This window comes from Lepidothrix coronata, unplaced genomic scaffold (assembly GCF_001604755.1).
Source record: "Lepidothrix coronata isolate B3197 unplaced genomic scaffold, Lepidothrix_coronata-1.0 Scaffold46, whole genome shotgun sequence".
Classification (NCBI taxonomy): domain Eukaryota; kingdom Metazoa; phylum Chordata; class Aves; order Passeriformes; family Pipridae; genus Lepidothrix; species Lepidothrix coronata.
Window position 1 is genome coordinate 2,416,325 of NW_016690226.1, and position 19,031 is coordinate 2,435,355.

The 19,031-nt window shown below is 44.8% G+C and overlaps 1 protein-coding gene across 1 annotated transcript; it reads left to right on the forward strand.

The window, feature by feature from the left end:
• Positions 1-565: 565 nt before the first annotated feature.
• PLA1A (phospholipase A1 member A) lies at positions 566-17,536 on the forward strand. Its single transcript, XM_017814821.1, is given in 12 exon segments — positions 566-732; positions 2,299-2,335; positions 2,337-2,489; positions 3,765-3,942; positions 4,570-4,678; positions 8,028-8,129; positions 8,947-9,036; positions 9,873-10,040; positions 11,059-11,148; positions 11,603-11,711; positions 15,080-15,244; positions 16,564-17,536. Coding segments are annotated over 12 exon segments (1,359 nt in total). The 5' UTR covers positions 566-659; the 3' UTR covers positions 16,649-17,536.
• The last annotated feature ends 1,495 nt before the right edge of the window (positions 17,537-19,031 follow it).

A 19,031-nucleotide genomic window follows, 5' to 3' on the forward strand; every position in this document is an offset into this window, starting at 1 on the left:
TATGATACTGATGCATTACTGAGGTCATCTTTTTATTTCCTTTAGTACCTGAAATGCAAACCAAAGGAAAAATGAAGGCTGTCCCTGCCCTAAGAAATGTACAGTCTGGGCTTATTATGGTGATATGGCCACCGTAACATTTTAGACCATTTTCCCCCTCACTTTTCAGAAGTAGTCCACTGCTTTGCCTTCTTTTGACTATTATGGGTATGTGACCAAAAGTAGAAATACAGCAGAGAGAGAGTAATGCAAAAGGAAGAAACACAGATGCAAGGCTGGTATGAATCTTCCTGACATGGACTGATTGTAAAGCCCTCTGAAAAACCAGCATCCCTAGTCAGAATTTGGCAGAAAAGTCTGACAAAGCACTCTAACGCTATCACTTGCTCCGACTGGTTTCACTAGCTAATTCCTGAAGGAGGAATTTTGCCTCAAGGAAGGAAAGGAGTGTCAGCATCCTTTTTAACCAAAAAGTCAGTGAAACCTCTGCTTCACACTTTGGCTTATGGTCAAGTAAGAGCAGAGGTAGTTGTCCCTTTGCTTTTTTCCCGAAAGATCACAGGCTGGTTGATCATTAACAGAGTCAAGCTGATCGAGCAACCCACTATAGCTGTTTTTCCCCTGTACAATCCTTGTACTTGTAGTTAATTACCAGGAAGATGGTTGAGGATCTGAAGAGGCTACTGCTTGTTGTTCTTGCTGTCCTCTGGCTGCTCAGCTCAGCACAAGCAGGTAAGAAAAACATGACTCTCTGGCAAGGGATTGAAAGTTTTACATAGAAGGATCTGAATTCAATTCTCCCAAAACAACCCGTGTGTCAAGAGGTCCTTGAAATAATCTTGTTAACTGCCAGGGAACAGGCAATGCAAGAATGGTCCTTTCTTCTCCTGTGCTTTGAATCAATCAGTCTCAGTGATTTAATTCCACTAACCTGATTTACAAGAAAGATCCAGGTTTACCTGAAGTATAAGGAAGCAGAAAAGGGACCATTTGACCTCTGGCACTGGCATCTCCTGCTTTGAAAGCTTAGCAAGTGTAATCTGCAGTAGCTGGGAGGAAATAAACAAACACCAGGCTTCCATTTCTTTCTTTAACTGTACTGTCAGTTAAACTCCTTTTGTGATCACCACTACAGTCCCACATCACCTTCAGCTTCACTGCAATCCACCCCCTGCCTTACCTTTGCTCATGATCCCCCTCATCCTACCTATTCTGACACACCCTGTGCTTGCACTAAACCTGCCTTTGCTAGTTAAACTGGCTCACGACTTTCATCTTTTTCAAGCTGGTTTCTAAGAATGCCACTTTCTCTGTTGCCTTCGGTACACAGGAAGACCAAAGTAAACAGTAAGGAATAGTCATGTCCCATAGTGAATCTCACCCCTTTGTGCTGCACCTTAGGCCATGTTCTGCCTAGCTGGTGTAAAGTATCTTCTAAGAGAAATTAGGAAGAGCTGGTTGTTTGATTTTAAACAAATAAAATGTTTTATTGTATGTGCTGATTCAAGGCTGTTTCACTTCCTCCAGTCCAGAAAAGGGAAGGTGCATGCATTGTATTGCAGAAGGATGTAACTAGGCCAGTTCATAAAGTGGCACACATACTGCTAGTCATACATACTGCTAAACTTCTATGTTTGCTTTCTAGCCTAAATTTGCTGAGATTTTTACTAGCTACAGGTCTGAGATTTTTTTCCATCTAGAACAAAGTGTCTTCCAGCAGCTGCCTTCTCTTTCTCATAAAGCATTTTAATCCAGTAAATGAATCAATCTGGAAATTATCATTGACACTTTTTTTTCATCAGCATTTTCATATTTATTTCTGGATTTTTGAAACAACTGTCAGTTAGACTTGTACCTTCTACTAAGCCTACCTGAATCTGAATAGAAATATCCCCATTCAGTGGTGCCTACCTGTTGGCAACCATTTTTTTAAAGATCTAATAGCCACCTCAAAAATGGAATTAGTGCCTGGTCTGTGTGGCCAATTTGCAAAAAAAACTCAACAGGATGTTATTCACCTTTTGGTAAAACAAGTCTCAGAAGTCAAAGCTACTATGAGATCCATGGTTATCTTCTCCAGCCAGTGCCAGAATTCCATTAAGGGACAAAGAAACCACTTGTCAGTCAGGTAAAATTTCCAAAATAGACTCATTTTAATTTATGTTCTAACTTTTTAATCTTTATCAATAGAGGTGAAATTGTTACCTTCATTTTCCTAATGAATTAGAATGAGGGTTGTTTTTTTTTCCATTACACAGAACACAGACTAAATGTTCTACTCACTCCCTCTTGTTGCAGGGAATACAGACAGACTCTCAGAGCACCACTGCACTGACAAATTTCCTACGGGGCAGTAAACTTAAGGTCCAGTTTCTTCTGTTCACCTCCTCAAGCCCCAGCTGTGGAGAACTGATTTTAGCTGATGATGGCATCAAGAATGGCAGCTTCAATAGCAGCTCAGAAACCAAGATCATAATCCATGGCTTCAGGTGAGAGGAAGAAGAGCACTGTGACTAAATTTTTACTGGGAAATTAAACACTGCTGGGGCATTCCCAAGCACTGGGTGGGGCTGGTATGGAACTCTCCTGTTTGTATCACCGTCTTCGTTTTCTCAGCAGAGTGGCTGCATGCAGAACACCTGCTAAGAACAGAAGCTGGGGTGCTCAGCCCCAATTGGACTTGGGAATTGTCTGGGAGGCTATTGGTAGGCTGAGGCCAAAGGCATGGAACGTGCTCCTGGCACCCCTCATTACACCACCACTTGAAGTCCTTTAGTTTGTGATCAGTTGCCTATTTTGTGTGTGCTTCACTTTTTTGGGGTCTAAAAAAAGTTAGAAATTAGAATCAATCTCTTTCTTATTTTCTCCTGCCATCTCACTCTCTTTCTCATTCTCTCACTGTCTTTTTCTTTACCTTTTCCTATTTCTTTCCTTTTCTCAACTTTTTAATTAAAAAGTCTTTTATTCAAGATTCTTGTCACTTTAAATTGTGTTCTTGGAGTTCATGTCCAATAGCTTGGATTAATGAGCCACTTAGAAGCCCCAGCAGATACATTATACTTCTATTCTTGAAACTGCCATCATTCTGCAAGCTTATTTCACTGTGCCATTTTTCACTCACATGTGACCATATAACATTATTTGTTTTGAAATGCAAATGCCTAAATATAAAGTGCATAAAAGACCAGGATGAAACCACAGCAGATGTTGCAGGGTCTTTTCAGAAAACCAGCTGTTGCCTCCACATGACATACCACACACTTCACCAGATGGTATTAGGAAAAGTGGGTAGAACATAGCCTCCTCAGTTGGCCTTGAATTCTTGAATATTGATTTTTTTTTTAAACTGTCTAGAGATCACAAAACATAGCAGTGAATGACTAGGTGATTTGGCCAAGGACTTCCTGCGAGTTGGTATCAGAGAAGGATCCCGGTGTTTCTGGTCAGCTCACTTACTCCAGGTGGGCTCTGTGGTGGCTGAATGAAGCACCACAGCAAGACTGAGATCTCAGCCTGAACCCTGCAAATATTATATCATTCATTAAAATATCTGGTTACCTCCTGAATCAGTGCATTCTGGAAAGTATTATTACACTACCACAAAAAAAAATTCCAGATGTGGCTGTCTAACACCAGAAATAACTTTCAGCAACTGTCTGGCAGCCTCCTCTGAGACATGTGAAGCTCCAGCACCAGTGAACAACATACTGGCACGTGCCCTTCTTTGGAAACACCTAACATACTTGTTTCTGATGTTTCCACAGGGCTTTGGGTACCAAGCCCTCCTGGATTGAAGGGCTTGTCCAAGCCATACTGAACACAAGCTGGGTGAACGTGATCGCAGTAGACTGGGTTTATGGGTCTACGGGAGCCTATCCTTCCGCAGTGGAAAATGTCACAGAGCTGGCCCTTTCCATCTCACAATTCATCAACAAGCTCCTGGTAAGGCTACTACGCATTTCCAGTGTGTGGGTTCACGGCCGGAGGACATCATTCATGCCAACAATCCAGAGAACTGCTCCCAATCTGCCGTCTCCAGGAGCTGGCCAAGTGGGCTTTTTATTCCAGAGTTTTCTTTTTTTCCCCTCTCTTAGTCCAGGCTTGAGCGTGACACCCTTTTTCTTCTTTCTCTTGAGTTCTGACATTTGCTGGAAAAAATCCCAGTTGTCAGCTGCCTCTCCAGCCCAAGACAAACCTAAAGCATGCCTTGGGTTTTCTCAGATCCATACTTCACTGGGCAGTCTTCTGCTCAGAAATTTTGTCCAGAAAGCTGGAGGGAATGAGATTTGAGGCTGTATTATATTTGCTTTGGGCTTCAGATATACACCTGAGCAGCTGGAAATACCCAGATGTGCCCCACCCAGTTTGTTCCTGCACAGCATGGCTGAACAACACTTTTGCAGTGAGGATGATAAATCTTTGTGTTAACCCTTACCTATTTGGTTTTCCATTGTACAGCTCACAAGTAATTCTACATTAGAAGAATTACAGAGCTGCTGTGTGGGCTGGGACAGGGTATTTCACCTTTCTGCTACAGAAACATTAATTTGTATTTTTGTAAATCTACAGGCCCTGGGGGTCTCAAGGACATCTATCCACATCATTGGGGTAAGCCTTGGTGCGCACGTTGGGGGCCTGGTGGGGCACTTCCATGGCGGTCAGCTGGGACGGATAACAGGTATCATAAAACTGAGTCTTGGATCCTCACATGTTCTTCAAGAGGGAGAATGAAAGAGCGAGGAAAGGGGGGTCATTCGGAGTGGCCTTTTAATTACATAAGGGCTCATTAGGTTTGAGCTTATGGGCTTCTTCCCAGCTCCAGAAGACTCTAACAGTGACTTTCCAGTCGTCAGTCCCCTCCACGATGCCAGAAGAATGCATGTATTTGCAAAAGGGTCCTTCCAACTCTGCTCCACTCTTCAAATTGGTGCCAGCTTAGAAGAATATGAGGTCTCATGACCAGTGAAAACCCACAACACCCACATGCCTTGCTTCCAAATTATAGCATGTACACCTGTATGATTCTAAAAATTAAAGCCCACAATGCAATTCATTGTGGGGGAAGCAGCAAGAGTGAGCCGCTCTGCAGGAAAACGTGAGCTGAGAGCCAAGGGGACAGCAAGGTAGGCAGTGGCAGTGGCCTCACTGCCAAGGGACACAGTCCTACTATGTCCAGGCAAGAAGAGCCGAGCAGGTCCAGTGACAGGAGCCAGGGCTATCCACAGTCCAGTGATCACTAGGCAAGTTTGTAGTGATAGGACAAGCCCAAGGTCAAGCTGGGAAGTCAAGTCAGCAAGATAAAAGCAGGACCAGCAGGACACAGGGCTGGGCATGGCATTCCTACAACACAGCTCAGCCAAGGAACACAGTCAAGAGCCTGAGCCAATGTTGGGAGGACCTAGATGAGGCTTCTTGCTGTTCTCTCCCACAAGTCTGCTGTTTTCACAGTAGGCTGGTCTGAGGCCACACAGCTGTACCAAGTCAGAGCTGACCTTAAACACAGAGAGCCAGGCTTCTGGGTGTGAGGAAGAGGTTGAAGTGGGGGAATTACAGAGCAAGATGGTTATAGGCTGATCCTGCCATTTGGAGTTTTTGATCCACTCAGGGCCTTGTCAGCCTTTAGTTATAAAGCATAAATTGACTCACAGAATTATTTAGGTAAGAAGTGACCTTGAAAAGTCTCTAGTCCACACACCATAACCACCACCCCTCCCTCCTTCTCAAAGTGTGGCTGCCTTGTAAGTCATATCGGGTTGTCTAGGGTTTTGTTAAATTCTGGGAATCCCCAAGGACAGAGATTCATTTTGATAGGAGGGAAAATGCCACCAAGAAGGAGCAGACATAAAGTCTGCAGTAGTGTGACCACAGCTCCCAGTCTGCCTCAGCCCTTGCTAGTCTGTCTCACAGAGGTATCCTCAAGAAGGATCTCACTGCACACTTGGCAGGGCAGTCCCAGGAAATGTTGGCTCAGCCTTCACGTGTCATAACTACCCACACTGTATGAAATACAGGCATTTCTTAAGAGGACTTGAGTTTCATGTTGGGCCCTTTTTTAAGCTGTGAATCAAAGTTTACATTAGGAGGAAATTGGAGTAGCCACTGTCCTGCACCAGGATTTTATGATCAGCAACATCTTCAGATGAGCAGAAGCAGACACATTCCCACGAAACCACGGTAATTAACTTCAAAGTTAAGGACTTTTTCCCTTTATGTTGTCTAATGTAATAAAAGCTCTGTAAATTTATTTATTCTGTTCATTTTTAACTCTACTAGAATACAATCCCTTTTCCTCATTTCTGTTTGTCCTATGATTTCACAGGCACACTGAGCATTGCAGATTCCAATTCAGATTTAAGAACCTGAAGATAGGTGCGATTAGATCCAAGATACGTGTGATCTCATCTCCTGCCTCTTCATACACATGCATACACTCACAGGGGAATGTGATCCCAGAGCCACAATTAGCTGATGTATTTTCAGTCACGTAAGAAATGCTGTGTGGAGCAAAACCAGAGCAAGTCTTGGGGATTAGAGCACAGACTTTATTTTTGTGAAGTGAGTTTCTTTAACACATGCCTGTTCTAGTGGATATCTCTGTGTGCAAGAAAGCAAATTATATAGGAGCTGGATTAAATGGCCCTTATCCAAAAGCAAGCACTCAGAAAAGAGCAATTTGTTTCAATACTCGCAGAGGAAATGAAAAAGCCCAAAGGAATTTGTTTGCATACTGTTTAGCTTCAGTGAATAGTTTTCTTAGCTGCTGAGGATGTACATCTCAGTGGAGTTTGTGCATGTGCTTGGAGGAGGTAGGGATGGAGAATAGAGGATAGAAAGGTGCTTACCCTGGAGCTCTGTTGGAATTGACTGGTGCTCGTATTAGGCATTTCTCCCTCTTCAGGAAGAAATTTAGGCTATAGCAAATAACATCTTTCAGTATCTTTGAAAGCTTTTAAGTGCAACTTGTTCTGTAGAAATGGGTGGGGAACCTCTCAGCTTTTGGTATGTATCAAGATTAAAGAACATTAAAGATCCATTGTTAGCTATTATTTATAGAAAGAATAGGAAATAATGTTTTTTCCTTCTTTTCCTTTTCCTCCTTCTCTCTGCCTTCAAAAACACAGAGACATCAGTTTGGGTACTGTTGATATTGCCTTCTCCATAGAGAATTAAGGGGACTGAGTCAAAGCAGTGAAACCAACCAGCTCTGAGGCTAAGTGGCATGTGGAGCAGAGCTGCTTCTTGAACTGTTGTTGCCTGGGGAGGGAAAAAAAAATCTTGTGAGGTTACTTTTCTGTAAAAAGTGAATAGGATAAACCTCAGAAAAAATTACCTCTAACCTGTTCCTTGGTATTGCCAAGGATAATTTTAAACTGTTTTCCTTTGAATCCCTAGAAGTTCCTCTAGGAGCAAGCTTTAGGCAAAAACGTAGATGATTGCTAAAGACTCAATTTTATTTGTGGGGAGAGGGCTCAGAAGCCTCTGTTTTAAAATTGTTTGATAGTATGAAACTTTGGTAGTGCTTGGGTTGGCTAATGCCTGGGGTGCTGAATTCATCACCTAACTGCTGATCTTCAGTGCCATTTCTCAGACAGTAGTGCTAATACAGATGACATTACAATTAGGGAAGGTATTAAAAGTTTGATTCTCTTTCATCAAAAATCAAAAAAACACCATGCACTCACTCTGACAGAGGTATTTGAAGCTCAGTCCTGGCTTTATAGCCTAGAAACTTGAGACACAACACTGCTAAAGGGGTGTGGAATACTGCATGACAAGGCAATGAAGCTGCAATGGAAGTTAGAGATGGCAGATACTATTTTGGAGCATGGGAGAGTTGGGATTAAATGATCTTTAAGGTCCATTCCAACCTCTTAATAGTATATGATTCAGTAATTAGTGTGACCTGGGAATAATTTATTACTGCTGCCTAGCAACATCTTTAACATTTTGGATAAAATAACTGGTCCAGAAACAAGAAAGAGGGGGCTGAAGAGTACTTGTTGTTGAGATGTTTGATTTTGTTACAGCCCTGGATCCTGCAGGCCCTAAGTACACCAGAGCCAGCCCTGAGGAACGCCTGGATCCTGGGGATGCCCTCTTTGTGGAAGCCATTCATACCGATGCTGACAGTAAGCTGGCTTCCATCTTCTTCAGCCTGGGATTCTGTTCCTCCTGACATCATTATTGCTAAGGAGTCTGTAGGTCATTGTCCCTTTTTTGCCAGACTACCATGAGTTCAGGTTCACTATAAGGAAGTTTCTTGTTTAGATAGGCTTAAGATGAATTTATACCCCAGAGCACTTCAAGCAACAGACAAGTGGAGATTGCTACAGCAGAGTCAGTTTATGCAGAACTGGTTTGGCATGACTTCTACCACCTGGAAGGAATTTATATATCTAGTCTTACTCTGCCTTTTCCCACCTGATGTAAAAGAGGTACCACGGAGAGTGCTTATCAGAAAGTAACAGAGCCAAACCAGCAGCTGGTGCAACAGCAAAGTAGCTTCTCTAAAGCACTTAAGGTCTTCGTAGGCAGAACCTGTGCTGAAGAATAATGTGGTGTCTTTTAGTCACGCCTTTTGTCTGGAGATCAGGGAAACCTCTACCAACATAACTCTCAATTACGCTACATAATCCCACATTAAGGTTGTGGTCAGTTTTGTTCTCCTTTACATAGAATCAAGAACCAGAGTAGCTGAGGTGGTGGTTAAGCCACTGTTCCCAGTCACTTTAATGGCAGGGGCTGGAGCACTCTCTGCTCCATGCAGCAAACCTGTGCAATGTAGGCATGCAGAAGCAGGAAATCTGGCCTTGATGTCTCCAGCACTGGAGCTGGCTCCAGCACTACTGATGTTCAACCAGTTATTGGGACCTGTCATAAACATGTAGGGTAAAGCCTACAGAAGAGCCAAGTCTGAGAATGAAGCAGCATTTCACCTCCTTTCAGATTTCGGGATCCGGATTCCTGTAGGCCACATCGATTATTTTGTCAATGGAGGCAAAGATCAGCCAGGATGCCCCCGATTCATCTCTGCAGGTGAGAACATTCTCTGGCCAAGTAAAAGGCCATTTAGCACACTGTGAAAATGCTGTTTGGCAAGCAGCTCCTGCTACAGCCAGGGCAGACAGCAAAGCGAGAGAAATGTATTCATGGCCCACATCTCAGCAGTACAAGAACCAGCTGAAATTAAAATCACATACAGATCAAGCATCTTGGCAGCACCCCTGTAAAGAGATGTGATTTTAGTGACACTTCTCTAAGCCAAAACCCTGGCATCAGTAGAGATGACACTTTTGTTAGAAAGGCTGTTAGGTACCACTAGAAAAAGCTTCTTTTTGTTTTCATGCTGCAAGCTGTGTCAATTTTTGGGCAGCTTGTACAATTACTGCCCTCTCCTTCTAGAGAATAGGACATTACGTAGTAAATGGTGTGGATTCATTCAACATTCAAATGTGTTCTGTATGAGTCAGCTGCACTGAGGGTCATGTTACATGGGACATCTATGGTACCTCACTTCCCATAGCTGGGGTTCCAGTGCAGGTGGGAATCAAAGCTACTTTACTGCTTTGCAGAGAGTTTGGGACCTCATCAATGGTACACTGATGGAGATATGCCAGCCCTGTGGTCCTCCTCTTTGGAGGGACTCCATTAATCTGGGAGGTGCACTTCTAACTTCCTGCATAACTTCTCTTGCAGTGGGATCTGAGCTTGTAGTCATAGAGATGCTCTGCGAAATTTTATTAATGGAAAGGGATCATTACAGAATCAGTAAGAGTGTTCCTTGCCTCTCAGTTCCTTGGGAATGTGCAAAAAGACTGAAGCCATCAGAAGGGCTCATGGCTGCTTCTCTTTGATTGAAGTTTTCCTTGCAGGCTATAACTACCTGATCTGTGATCACATGCGGGCTGTACATCTCTATATCAGCGCTTTGAAACATTCCTGTCCAATCGTGGGGTTTCCCTGTGCAAGTCATCAAGAGTTTTTAAATGGTCATTGCCTGGACTGTGCAGAACGCTTCCTGTCCTCCTGTCCCAGAATAGGTACAGTAATAGCATGAGACTTTCTTGGAGCAGATGACAATGCATTCCTGATGGGTATCAGTGCAGAGCACAGTATGCAGTTCAGATTTCTCTGAGCAGGATTTGCTTTAGATCTCTTTGGAAAGAGTGAGAAGCTGTTTCATTTTCAGGCTTCTATAGAGACATTATAAAAGCTCATATATTGCCTGAGGTAGAACACCAAAATCTTGAACATTTCATAGGCCCCACAGATGAGTTGAAAAAGAGTTTCCAGAATCACCTGCCTAATAAGTGGGCAATTACCTCAAAAAAATGTCTTGTTTAGAGAAGCAGCTGGAAATTTTAGCTCAAGCCTGAAGTCCCATTCTTCTACACCACTCGTTGCTGAGCCACCTCCTTTTCATAAACTTCTGCCATGGTTACCCAAAGATGAGCTCCCTGGACTGGGAGAAGGTAATAGATGCCTCTTTTAGGCTTCTGAAACTGGACTGTGGAATGACAGCAGAAAGTGTCCTCTGGTGCTATTTGCAGCATGGTACCAGAGGAACACAAAGAGAAGCCTCTTTTGGCATAAATTCCCTCATATCAGCCACCCTTTCCCCACCTCACCAAGCCCTATTGCCAGCTAGCCAGTGGTGCAGGCCTCAAGTTATGGTGGTCTTCTCACTTGACCAAATTAAATTTCCCCACACCTTGCGTTTGCACTGTCATTTACATCTGCACTAAGTTTCCTGACTTGGTAGTCTTTAGTCCTGCTAATTTTGCACAGACGCAACTGATAGCACAGTTCGTTAGCAGAATAATGAAAAAAAGCCACCAAGAAGTTCTCTGGTGATGATTACAGGGGTAGACAGAATAGGTTTTCTGCGGGAATCTGTCAGACACCACAATCTTGTACTTGCTCTGATTTGCACTGGTATGAAAAAGGGATCCATTCCCCAAGACAGGGGAGTTGGGCAGGGTGAGTGGATTTATAGATTATATTTCTGTTCTGTGTCATTCATGGCTTTTCCTGCACTGGCTTTAATTCTTCCTACAGGCCTGCTGGAGCAGGCAGGTGTCAACATGAGTAAGCTGCCCAAGGAAGTGAAAGTTTATTTAATGACCAGTCCTTCAGCCCCATTCTGCGGTAAGTAGAATGAGAAAAAAATGTCAGAAGGGTGTTGACCAAATAAGGCAGATCCTCTGGGGAGCCCAGGTAGTTACAACACACTATCTCCATCAGTCAGCTGCTGTGGCCCAGAGAGTCTGAGACGCACAGCTGAAGAGCAATAACCTTGCATATCTCTCCCATAAAGCCCTTTCAACAGATTTATCAAGTGGGCACAGCCCTGGGCTAACAGAGCCACATGGCTTCAGGAGTAAAGTAAAGGGGATTGAAAATACCTGTCTGTTCACACTGGACTATACAGACATGCCCCCTGTGCCTCACATAGCACAGAGAGTAGATTCCTTCTTATGTCTGTTGAACCTTCTTTCTGCTGGTGGGGCCAGGGAATGAGTGCTAGAGCCCCTCTTTTGGCATGGGTAGGCCCAAGTGGTAGTACCTGCCCTCACTCCCACACACTTTGCTTTTTGCTCAGTCTATCACAGCCTGGTTGAGTTCCACTTGCAGAAGAAAAGAAGCACAGTCACCAGCATTGAGATCACTTTCTTCAGCAACAGCACCAAGGACACAGCAGAGATCACCATGTGAGTGACCGTGCATGCTTCTCTGGCCTGTTTTTTCCTGGCTCCATGTGTAAGGATATTCATCCTGGTCCAGGAAAGACACAATAACAGCATATTTCCCTGAGTGATGAACCACAATCTTTCTTCTTGAGACCCTACACATTTACCTTAAATGCCCTGAAGAATCAGGCACGTGCTACCATTACTCAGTAACCTTGACTAGGTCCACGCCTTCCCTGACTGTACAAAGCAGTAGGAATACTCTGGGATCCCCAGATTTGTATACTTCTGTGTGGCTATACAGGTTCCTTTTCTACACCATACCCTTACCTGGTGCCAATTTTAACCCCAGTCACTGTCAGATAGTTATTAACCCTATTCTACCTGACAGAGAGGACTACAGCAAGACACATCCACCAGAGCGTCCAGATTGATGAACTTGGTGGCTTAGACATTTCTCTTGACACCTGATAGGACAGAGGTTGCAAAGAGGAAAGTGCATTTCTGCAGAAATGTCTTCAGTAGCTTGTTGCCTCTGCAGTGATGCAGCAATGCTCTCAGGCTCCTGTTGCAGGGAAAAGTCCGGGGGCAGGGGACCTGCGTAGGCAGAAAAATCTCTCTTGAAAGCACCATCCTTCTCCAAACTATCTGAATTAAAGGACCACACTCCTGTTCCGCAGCTCTTACCACAGGGGATTCTCCCCACCACAGAGGAACTCCCTCTTCACTTCTTCCTACACCTTCCTGCCCACTACTGTGGACTGGGAACCACAATGCAGCTGACACTTGCTGCTGGCTGCCTCAGGAAGCAGGAAAGCAGCCTGTTAAAGAGCCTCAGCCATCTCTCCTGGGATCAGAGGGGTTCCAATGCTGACTCCCACACAGTCCCTACTGCTAAGCCAAAACATTGTGACCTGAAGCTAATTGCCCCAGCATCAGTCCTGGAGCACCAGGAGGTAGGGATGAGAAACGGGGAAGGAGAAGCAACGCTCTAGGGTACTCTCCAGTGTGAGCTTGGTCACAGATTTCCGTTCAGGCACTGCAATATGGAGTTTGTACTCCAGCCTGGTGGAGCTCAGTCTGTTCAACTCCTCCCTGCTTGGAAGCCAAATCTGCCTTTTCCACAGATGCAGGAGGGAGGAAATAGTAACACCTAGTTTAGGTCAGGATCCGTACAGCACTTCTGCAGTTATCAGACACAGGGTTTGGTGTGTGTGTCCAGCAGGAGGCATGGGAGCACTGGAGGGAAAGGCTGCCCGAGGAAGTGAGCCAGGCAGGCAATCCCGAGGCTTTGCTGTACCCTCCGGTTTTAATGAGGCAGTGGAGTTTAGGAGGGTAAACTATCCAGAGAAACCCTGGGGGAAGAGTAGCTCTGTTTCATTTAAATGCCTTCCTAAGAAGCACATGGCTAAACTGAAAAATTTGCTTACATCAATAAACCTGCCGATTTGAGAGTATAAAATTTTAATTCCCACTAGTAGCAAAGGGCAAATTTCCCCACCCTAGGCAAAGCTCAGTCTTCCAGTGCAGTCAAGCTCAGAGTATCAAATGGGCATCTAAACATAGATCCTCACACTGCAGTTCAGACACTGATCGATCACTGACTTATTTCAGATAATCTGACATGTATATCATCCTGCTGTTTCCTAGAAGTGCAGAGGGACTTACAGCTAGTCTCAAATCTTCAACAACTCACATGGTTGTGACTTTCCTCACATTGCTCTTCTCCTCTCCCAAATATCAATTCCAATCTCACTCTTCAGGATGCTGTTACCCCACACAGTGCACAGAGTGCCCCAAGAGACATGTCCTCAAGCTTCAATAGCTGACACGGGGCTGATGAGTAAGGAACTTGTAACACAGAACACTTCCCAACTGCATTTACTATTTTCTTACACATCATATGACATTATCCCCTATATCCAAGAAAACATACTTCTGAAGCCAGCCAAGACTCCTACATCCATCCAAAGGTTTTGCAGGGTTGGACCAAGTGTCAGTCCTGAGAGTGACTTCTTCAACTTGCTTAGCTGTACTGTGTTCCTCTGCCCTAGGGCAGGGCTGGGTCCTGCCCATGGATAATACGCAGTAGAGAGATGGCCTCCTTTTGCTATCTGTTTACTATCCATTTTTCACTTTTATAACCATAATCTTGTGATGCTTCCTATTTTAAGCAACTTCAAGGCAGACACAGTCAGACACACAAAACCTGCAGCAACTACTACTGCAGTCTAAGGGAGGGACTGGATGCACTGGTGTGGGTTGGCTGGAGGATGCTGTGAGTGCAGCTGTCAGCCCACTCCCGGGAGCTACTTTGGGTAGCAGAATTGTAGGCTCTTCCTGACCCTTTCGTCATCTCTCCCCTTTTCCTACCATCAGGCAGCCACCCAGGTGCTTCTGGGATCGTGCCAAGTCAGCTACACACATATTCTTCATGAGCACAGGGAAATCAATTATCTCCAGGCTCTCAGAGGTCCCAGGCAGATCAAGTGTAAGGCCCATTGGATGGACTCCACAGAAGGGACTTAAAATGTCTGGGCAGCACACTTCTGTAACACATGACCAGCTGGGTTCTGATCATTGTCTGTTCACCAAGCCTCTGTCACTGCTCAGTTCACATTACCTCAGTAAGAGCATAGGGACAGACAAAGGTCCCTCTACCAAGCATCCCACCTTCAACATGATCAAAAGCAAATACCTAGAGAAGAGTATAAAAAATGTTAGTGTAAGCAGGTAGCAATACTTCCCCAAAGAGTTTCCTGTTGTCTCACTACATCTCAGGGACTTTCAGAGCAAAAGGTGAGATCTTTATCGTTACTAGCTTTTGTCTTCCACAAACTTGTCCAGTCCCCCTCCCATGACTTGTACAGCCACGTAAACTTTCTAGCATTCATAACGTCCTACAGCAAGGATTTTAACAGCTGAAATTGTACTCTGCGTGTGCAATCTTTTTGAGCCTGCCACTTCTTAGCTTTCTTTGATGACCCTTAGTTTGTGTATTGGAAGAAATGGTGAACAACTGGCCCCTATCCATGCCATTCACAATTTCATGGATGTTGATCTATGTAGCACTTACCTCTCTGTAGCAAGCTGAGCAATGTTTCAATCTACATGCAACAGCTAGAAGAGTGGTTGTAATTGTGTGATGGAAGGAAGGATATTTATATAGAAATATTTCTATACATACAAAGATAAAACATGGAGAGACAGCCCGTAAAATGCTCATGCAATGCCCTGTTTTGACAGATGAGTCTTCTCACTCCGTTTTATTATGTGAGTGCTTCACAATAATACTGCAGGTTCCTCCAGTGTTTCCATGGATCTGCACGTGGCTTGCACCTGCAGGTTGATTGAACGTTCTCCCTCACATCTCTCACCCCGCCTTGCAGACCTGCGTACCAGGACATGGGCAAACGGCTGCTGGCCCACCAAGTTCCCCTCTGCCAAATAAACAGCGTGACACTGAAGTATATCCCAAAAAAACGGTTTTGGAGAAGGGATGAGCCGTCCATTGTTGGCAAGTTTTGTGTGGCGCCGCTGCCTCTCAATAGTAGGTGAGTCAGAGGAATATCTTACGGGGAGACACTAAGCCTTATGGATGCAGCCTGTGGTTTGAAACAATGCATTCTTTCTCCCTTTTGGATAAACAAGTAAAGAGGTTTCTCCCATCACCTCTGTGTCCCTATGTAACTCGTTTTCTGTCTGTGAAAGAGAAAAGCTACCAAGCTAGTTTTCTAAAATTCTTCCCCCAGGATAGAAGCATTGTACCATGGAAGGAAAATGGCTGCAACTCACATCACCTTGAAGCTACTTAAGTCACAAACCATGGCAAAAGCTTGTACTAACTAGAATTTATTCCTTTTGTCCTTCTTTGCCCTCTCCATCTTCCCCTGTCTAAAATGGGCCCCCATCTGAAACATGACAGGTGAACATTTTTCAGGATGAGACAGCAGAAGACCAGTAATATATTTCTGCTTCTTATACAGGAAGGTTTAAAAGCCCTAAGGCTATAGACAACCGTTTTGGCATCTTCTAGGCCAGACATTGTAGAGTATATACCTTCAGCTACAGTTACCCTTTCTGGAGTAAATGCAGCCAAGTCCTTCTCATCCTGAGAGAGATAATGGTCTTCTCCATAATATAGTATTCTTGCCAGGCATTTTGCAGGTCCAAAGTTCTTGCAGGCAGGACAAAATAGCTGGGTCAATACTGACACATTAAACTCTGTCCACATTGCTTCTGAGATGCTGACTCCAGGCTGAAGCAAGCTACTGGGTACTTCAAAGCAGGGAAAACCAGAAGGCAAATTGGGCTCACATTGAAATTCTGTTTTGATGGGCAGTAAGGAGCCTCAAGGTCTCGGCAGTAAAAATACATCCAGTAGGCCCAGGGGAAAAAAAGCATTCCTATGTAAATACCAGGCACTTCCTTGAGTATAAGGACTATTCCTTACTAGCATGTTTTCACCCCAAAGTTGGGATGGATGTGCAGATGCATGGCTTTTATCACTTATGAATGGGACAGCAAGCCATATTGCCTTAAGGATGTGCTAACCTGCACCCCTGGAAGCACTGCACTTGGCTTTGACAGAGGTAGAAAGCTGTAGAGTTGCACAGGTTTAAACTGCTCCCATCACTAAACTGGAAGCACTCAGAGCAACAATGGTGCTGCTAGGAGGGGGCGGTGGAAAGGTGAAGGACACAACCTCATATGTACCCTTCCAGCCAATTTATCCCAGCCAGGGCACAGCACCCTGTTCACTATATCCTTGCAAAGCAGAACCAGGTCCACCAGCACCTTGCTTGGTTCTGTGTTAGGATAGCAACCTCCACCTGCTGATGCCCAGCCTGACTTCTTTGTGCTCTTCCCACAGCCGGACAATGTCATGCCTGCCCTGGAACCTCACTCTCCCCAGCAAAACAGACATCTCCTATGACCTACCCACTGCTTGTGCCTAGCACTGCCTTTGGGATACAGAAAACCAGAAAGGAGTCCTAAACCTATTGCTGCTCTCTGCTCACAGGTGATACTTTCACCATAAATCTGGATGGGTGTCTTGCTCCCTGCATGGGGACAGGATATCAAGAAAAAGAAGTGTGTGGAATGTCAGCAAGTACAAGGTTAACTGGTTACAGCAAAACCTCTCAGTTAAAAGACTGGATTGAACTTTTATCTCCCAGGTTCTGTAGCCAGCTCTGAAAGTGAGACAGGCAAGTCATTTATCTCAATGTTTGTATCTATGTGAAAGAAGGAGGAGATAATATACTCTTTGTACAGTGGGAGTATTGGTATGATTCATTTGTGTTTTATAAGAAAATGTCCTGAAATCTTCATACTAAAGGTGAGAGGTAGTATTTTTCCTCAGCAAGAGAAAAAAGGTGGGGTTTAAGTTTGGCACAGGAAGGAGTCATTCTTACCCAGCACTCCAATGGGAAACTCACTAGTCCCATCTCTAAGACCCTTTCAGAGTGAGACCGTATTGATTTTATGTTAGTGCTTCAGTAAGTAATCAGAATGCATCTCCTTACCTGACAAGCCTGGAGCAACTCTTTTGGTGGTTGGCTTGTTCTCCCTGAAGCTCACATGAAGTGAAGCAGACACCAGGAGCACCACAGTGCTCTCACATCCAATTTTGCACTGCTTTGACCATCTGCCCAGAATAGAAGGTAAGAGGAGAATGGAGTAGCTGTGGGGCCACCTAACACAAATTAGTCCCAGGAACTCAGCACAGCCTTTCAGACCTGCAAAAGTAGTTGAGGTCTGGAAATAATTGGTGAAAGATTACAATCAGATGCACAACCATAGGAAGAGCCCTCACCCACCCACACCTTTTCCACCACCATGATATGTATGCAAATTAAAGAGGTGACAAGTCTTTCATCACTTCTGCCAACAAATCACACTTTCTATTAACCATTTTCTCTGGTTCCCTGTACTGGCTTCACTGAGTGATAGGAAAGTGCACCAGGAACTCTGTGATCAGGAGAGAGGGTCATGCTAAAGGCATTTCTGCCATGAAGAAGCCTCAAGTCATTTGTCGTGATCTGTCACTACTGCTTCACTAAACAGTGTCACAGCAGGGTTAGCTCCTGCTTTCAGCTCACGTCCAAGCTTTTGGGCCTTGGCATGTGGCTGTTTGGAAGGCCAGCTAGCAAACACCATCTCCAACACACACTCAGGAGAGGGATAGAGCTGGGCTCTGCCAACCTGATAGAGATCCATGTTAGCTGGTTCCATGACTGAAGAGTTTCCAGGGAGCTTGTTGCTGAAGACTGGATTATAAGCTCAGCAGGCAGCTGTGAAGGGCAGTGTCTAATTCCGGTCCACTGCTTCAGGCAAGTGTGTAAAGCACCACGACAGGTGGCCCCAGTTTCATTGTGCATTTCAGTTCCTTTGCAGAAGAGACCCCAGCAGCTCTCATATCAATCTGCCAGAGACACTTCCTAGCTGTGAAGGGCAGTGGGGTCAGGCTGAACACAAATGTATCAACAGAGCATGGGGACAACCATCAGCAGAATGATTCCCTGGCCTGGGGCAGCCCCATTCCTCTGCCCTGGTGTGACAGCAAAGGCGAGCAGTGCAAGGAGCTGTGTACACCACGGATCCCACGCATCTGTGGCCTCTGGGCCACAGCCCCTGTGTGAGCAGGGCAAGGTGTGTGGGGCTGCCTCCACCAGCCCAGGGCTAACACAAAGCCAGCCCCACGGGCAGAATGGCTGTGTCCCTGCGTGTCTGTGCCAAGAGGCACTGAAGAATGCCCTGCCCTGTGCTGAGGGAGGGATGGGTGGATGCTCCTTGCTCTTTCCCCGAATATCTGCCCTGGAGAGGCTCCTCACTGCACAGCTTGGTTGTACCTTGGTCCTCCACCCGTACTTCCATCTCCAATTTCCCTGGATGAGGAAATGGCTGGGGAAGCTCATCATAAAAATCCTGTTGCAGCTGAACTTGGAAGAGGCCTTCCATCTCCACACGATTTTCATTAAGACACTGTACTTCCTAACAGTGGTTGTTCTCCCTACAGATATTTTGTATTCATTCATTTTTTCACTTGGTATGTGTGCAACCGGAGGTGATTCCCCTTTGAGTACAAAAAAAAAAAAGGGTTCCTGCTCTTTTTCTTGCCTACACCTGTTCCCAGTCCCAATTCCTCCCCTTTCTTATTCCAGATGATTTAATGCAAACAAACAACCTTTCCTTTTTTCACCAACTTCTTTGAGAAGTGGTGCTTTTCATAAATGATAAATCCTAACTCCTGGAAAAGTAATTTCTGGTCTTACAAGAGTGGATTCCCAGTGAGATGCATATCATCAAACTGTCCATTGCAAGCACATTAACAAAGCC